This window comes from Petromyzon marinus, unplaced genomic scaffold (genome assembly GCF_048934315.1).
Source record: "Petromyzon marinus isolate PM22_M1 ecotype Great Lakes invasive population unplaced genomic scaffold, UKy_Petmar_22M1.pri1.0 PM_Scaffold_66, whole genome shotgun sequence".
NCBI classification, from domain to species: Eukaryota; Metazoa; Chordata; class Hyperoartia; order Petromyzontiformes; family Petromyzontidae; genus Petromyzon; species Petromyzon marinus.
This window is the reverse complement of record NW_027423673.1, coordinates 125,656-131,655: the sequence shown is the minus strand read 5'-3', so window position 1 is coordinate 131,655 and position 6,000 is coordinate 125,656. Positions and strand designations below refer to the sequence as shown.

The 6,000-nt window shown below is 55.4% G+C and overlaps 1 protein-coding gene across 1 annotated transcript in view; it reads right to left on the bottom strand.

Moving 5' to 3' along the window:
• Window positions 1-1,836: 1,836 nt before the first annotated feature.
• Window positions 1,837-6,000, bottom strand: part of LOC142923753 (CAP-Gly domain-containing linker protein 3-like) — a 60,427-nt gene continuing 56,263 nt past the window's right edge. Inside the window, 1 exon segment of the mRNA XM_076064739.1 lies at window positions 1,837-1,842. Within this exon segment, the coding sequence (XP_075920854.1) occupies window positions 1,837-1,842 (6 nt within the window).

Here is a 6,000-nt window from a genome sequence, read left to right as displayed (position 1 = left end):
ATGATGGTGGTGATGATGGTGATGATGATGGTGATGATGATGGTGATGATGGTGGTGATGGTGGTGGTGATGATGGTGGTGATGATGTTTCTGGTGATGATGGTGGTGATGGTGGTGGTGATGATGGTGGTGATGATGTTTCTGGTGATGATGGTGGTGGTGGTGATGGTGGTGGTGATGGTGGTGATGGTGGTGGTGGTGGGGGTGGTGGTGGTGATGGTGGTGATGGTGGTGGTGATGGTGGTGGTGATGGTGGTGATGGTGGTGGTGATGGTTGTGGTGGTGGTGATGGTGGTCGTGATGATGCTGGTGATGATGATGGTGATGATGATGGTGATGATGGTGGTGGTGATGGTGGTGATGGTGGTGATGGTGGTGGTGATGGTTGTGGTGGTGATGGTGGTGGTGATGATGGTGGTGATGGTGGTGATGATGATAGTGATAGTGATGATGGTGGTCATGGTGGTGGTGATGTTTCTGTTGATGATGGTGGTGATGATGGTGGTGATGATGGTGGTGATGATGGTGGTGGTGGTGATGATGATGGTGATGATGGTGGTGGTGATGATGGTGGTGATGGTGGTGATGATGATGGTGATGGTGGTCATGGTGGTGATGATGATAGTGATAGTGATGATGGTGGTGATGGTGATGGTGGTGATGTTTCTGGTGATGATGGTGATGGTGATGATAGTGATAGTGATGATGGTGGTGATGGTGGTGATGGTGACGATGGTGGTGATGATGATGATGGTGATGATGATGATGGTGGTGATGATGTTTCTGGTGATGATGATGGTGATGATGGTGATGATGTTTCTGGTGATGATGGTGGTGATGATGGTGGTGTTGATGTTTCTGGTGATGGTGGTGATGGTGGTGATGATGATGATGGTGGTGATGATGATGGTGATGATGTTTCTGGTGATGATGGTGGTGATGATGATGGTGGTGACGATGGTGGTGATGATGATGATGGTGGTGATGATGATGGTGGTGATGATGATGGTGATGGTGGTGATGATGATGATGGTGATGATGGTGGTGATGATGTTTCTGGTGATGATGGTGGTGATGATGATGGTGATGATGGTGACGATGGTGATGATGGTGGTGATGATGTTTCTGGTGATGATGATGGTGATGATGTTTCTGGTGATGATGATGGTGATGATGATGGTGGTGATGATGATGATGGTGGTGGTGATGATGATGATGATGGTGGTGATGATGATGATGGTGGTGATAATGTTTCTGGTGATGATGATGATGATGGTGGTGATGATGATGGTGATGATGGTGATGATGCTGACCGGGTGCCAGGCTGGTCTTGCCGTAGAAGCGGACTGTCCCCGTCTTGCCGGGAGACACGGAGACACGGCAGCCCACACGGAGACACGGAGACACGGCTGAGCTGACGGAGCCCCAGCGTCTCAGGCCTGGGGGAGACACGGAGACAGGGAGACAGTCAGGGAGACAGGGAGACAGACGTGGAGACAGGAGACAGTCACGGAGACAGACACGGAGACATCATGGAGACAGTCACGGAGACACAGAGACAGTCACGGAGACAGACAGGGAGACACGGCAGCCCACACGGAGACACGGAGACACGGCTGAGCTGACGGAGCCCCAGCGTCTCAGGCCTGGGGTAGACACGGAGACAGGGAGACAGGAGACAGGGAGACAGACAGGGAGACAGGGAGACAGGGAGACAGTCACGGAGACAGACACGGAGACACGGAGACAGACACGGAGACAGTCACGGAGACACGGAGACACGGCAGCCCACACGGAGACACGGAGACACGGCTGAGCTGACGGAGCCCCAGCGTCTCAGGCCTGGGGGAGACACGGAGACACGGAGACACGGAGACAGGAGACATCATGGAGACAGACAGGGAGACAGGAGACAGACACGGAGACACGGAGACTCGGCAGCCCACACGGAGACACGGAGACACGGCTGAGCTGACAGAGCCCCAGCGTCTCAGGCCTGGGGGAGACACGGAGACAGGGAGACAGACAGGGAGACAGGAGACAGTCACGGAGACAGACACGGAGACACGGAGACAGTCACGGAGACAGTCACAGAGACAGACACGGAGACAGTCACGGAGACAGGGAGACAGTCACGGAGACACGGAGACACGGAGACATCATGGAGACAGTCACGGAGACAGTCACAGAGACAGACACGGAGACAGTCACGGAGACACGGAGACAGACACGGAGACAGTCACGGAGACAGTCACAGAGACAGACACGGAGACAGTCACGGAGACACGGAGACAGTCACGGAGACAGGGAGACAGTCACGGAGACAGTCACGGAGACAGTCACAGAGACAGACACGGAGACAGACACGGAGACAGTCACGGAGACAGGGAGACAGTCACGGAGACAGTCACGGAGACAGTCACAGAGACAGACACGGAGACACGGAGACAGACACGGAGACAGTCACGGAGACAGTCACGGAGACACGGAGACAGACAGGGAGACAGTCACGGAGACAGTCACAGAGACAGACACGGAAACAGTCACGGAGACACGGAGACAGACACGGAGACAGACACGGAGACAGTCACGGAGACAGACACGGAGACAGGGAGACAGTCACGGAGACAGTCACGGAGACAGTCACAGAGACAGACACGGAGACAGACACGGAGACAGGGAGACAGTCACGGAGACAGACGCGGAGACAGACAGGGAGACAGACAGGGAGACAGACAAGGAGACAGACAGGGAGACAGACGTGGAGACAGACAGGGAGACACGAAGACAGACAGGGAGACAGACAGGGAGACAGACAGGGAGACAAGGAGACAGACAGGGAGACAGACAGGGAGACAGACAGGGAGACAGACAGGGAGACAGACAGGGAGACACGGAGACAGGGAGACAGACAGGGAGACAGCGGAGACAGACAGGGAGACAGACAGGGAGACAGACAGGGAGACACGGAGACAGACAGGGAGACAGACAGGGAGACAGACAGGGAGACAGACAGGGAGACAGACAGGGAGACAGGGAGACAGACAGGGAGACAGACAGGGAGACAGACAGGGAGACAGACAGGGAGACACGGAGACAGACAGGGAGACAGTCAGGGAGACAGACAGGGAGACAGTCACGGGAGACAGACAGGGGAGACAGATGCGGAGTGTGAGTGGGTGAGTGTGCGGGTGCGTGTGTGGGTGTATGTGTGGGTGAGCGTGTGGGTGAGTGTGAATGTGTGGGTGAGCGTGCGGGTGACTGAGTGAGTGAGTGGGTGAGTGAGTGAGTGGGTGAGTGAGTGGGTGAGTGAGTGAGTGGGTGAGTGTGCGGGTGCCGGAGGCCCCGGGGGACAGGCGTCTATGACGTCTCCTGGCCAAACCCCAATTGGCGGAGCCAGGAGATTGAATCTCTACCCTCGGGGCTCCTCCAGAAACAACGAAAAGCCACTTCGTGTGGCCACGTGGAATGTTCGAACGCTCACTGCGGAGGAGAGGCTGCCACTCCTCTGTCGGGAGCTGGACCGGTACTGCCTGGATCTCTGTGGCATTCAGGAGGTCCGGTGGACCGGTTCTGGCTCCTGCCACCATGAGGGGTGGACAGTCCTCTACTCGGGGCAGCAGACTGCCAAACAACAGGGTGTGGCTCTTCTTTTGAACAAAAGAATGAAGGGGGCGTGGGAGCGTGGTGGTGAGGTGTGGGAAGCTGTAAGCCCCAGGCTACTTTGGGCTCGCCTTCCCATCATCTGGAGGCGAGGAATGGTGGTCGTGGTTACTTATGCCCCCACCGAAGATGAACATCCGTGGAGGGATGCAGGCAAAGCCGATGAGTCAGATGCCTTCTATGACCTCCTGTCACAGGTGCTGGCTAAAGTGGCCCCTCGGGATAGAGTCATCTTGTTGGGTGACTTCAATGCCCGAGTTGGTCATGATGCTGGCACCTGGCCTGGAGTGATTGGAGGGCATGGGCCGGATCAGCTCAATAACAACGGCAGGAGGCTGCTAGATTTTTGTGCAGCCATGGGCTTATAATTACCAACACGCTGTTCCGGCATCGGCGCATCCACACAACATCATGGATGCATGCCGGGTCCAAGCAAGAACATCTTCTGGACTACATAGTGATGGAACAGCGGATGCGGGCCCATGTCCTTGACACCAGGACCTACCGTGGAGCTGATCTGCCCTCTGAATATCGACTTGTCATCTGTAAGATGCGCCTGCCATTCTTCCACTCCGGTGGTGGGTGTACACCCAGGACCCCATTCCAACCTAAGGTGGCCTGGTCTCGGCTCGCTGATGAAAGTTGCAAGCGAGAATTTCATCATCGCTTGCGGCTGGGTTGGCATCGTCCCCGACTCTTCCTGATGTCGAGGGTAAATGGGCGAGGTTTAGGACTGTGACTCATGCAGCTGCAATGGCTGCTTTGGGTACGCAGTCCAGACCTCCCCAGAGACCCTGGCTGACAGAGGAGGTGTTCAGGCTGGCTGAGAAAAAGCGACAGGCCCACTGTCATCGGTTACAGAATCCCACGTCAGAGAATGAGGAGGCTTACCGCAGCCTTCGCTCGGAGGTTCGGAGAGCCTGAGGCGCTGCAAGGATGGGTGGTGGTCGCGGGTTGCTGAGGAGATGGAGTCTGCCTCAGTGGCCCGCGATCACAAATCTCTATTAACTCCATCAAAAAAGTAACCTGCAGTGCCACGCCTATTACCATCATTAGGGGAAAGAACGGTGATCCAATCTCCGACCCCCAGGAACAGGTTTGCAGATTTGCTGAGCATTTCTGTGAGGTCCTGGTGGAGGGAAAATCCCTCAGCCAGGAAAACATCGTGGCACAAAGTGGGGATGACCCTGCTGAGGCTGCGGTGCCTCAAATATGGGAAGAAGTCACCCCCTATGAGTGGCTGGCTGAAGTGCCATCTGTTGAGGAAGTACTGAAGGCGATCCGGAGTCTGAGGCCAGGAAAGGCACCGGGTAGAGATGATCTCCCAAGCGAAATGCTGAGGGAGGGTGACGTTTGTGCACAGACTGCCCTACATGACATCATAACAACAGTCTGGACCACTGGACGGGTTCCGGAGGATTGGAAAGATGCCCTGGTGGTCCCCCTCTTTAAGAAGGGGGACCGCACAGACTGTAACAACTGCAGGGGCATCTCCTCAGTGTGCCGGGAAAGATACTGGCAAGGATTATTCAACATCGCCTCGCCAGGCACGCTGAGGAGAGGCTTGCGGAGCCCCAATGCGGTTTCAGGAAAGGGCGGTCCTGCACAGATGCATATTTTCTGTCCGTCTGCTACAGCAGAGGTGTAGGGAATTCCAACAAGACCTACATCTCTGCTTTATTGACCTGGTCAAGGCCTATGATACCATCAGTAGGCCTGGGCTCTGGGTTGTTCTTCGTGCTTTCGGAGTCCCTGACCCTCTGCTCACGATCATTAAGGACCTTCATGATGGCGAGCGGGCCCGGGTAAAACTACGTGGACGGGAGTCGGAGCCATTCCCTGTACACCTTGGGGTGCGACAGGGATGTCCTCTGGCTCCCACATTGTTTAACATCTATTTTGACCGCGTAGTTCGTGAAGCCTTCAGTAGCTGTGCCGGAGGAATTTCCATCTGGTACAGATACAATGGGAGGCTGATCGATGCCCGGGTGCGGTCAAGGAATGGCTCCCTATTGGTCAACCACGTTATGTATGCCGATGATTCGGTAATAGCTGCTCAATCAGAGGAGGAGTTGGAGGTGCTGCTGCTGAGACTGGAGCGTGCCACTAACAGATGGGGCCTTACCATCAGCCCCACCAAAACTAAGCACCTGCCTGGGTATTTTGTACCATCGGACACTCCACCCCCACAACTCGCAATCGGTGATGGGCAGTGTTGGAGAGAGTGGAGAGTTTCCCATACCTGGGCAGTGTGCTTATGACTGGCTCCAGTTTAACAGCAGAGGTCTCACTCCGAATCAGTCGAGCGGCATTATCTTTTCATCGGTTGCATAACGC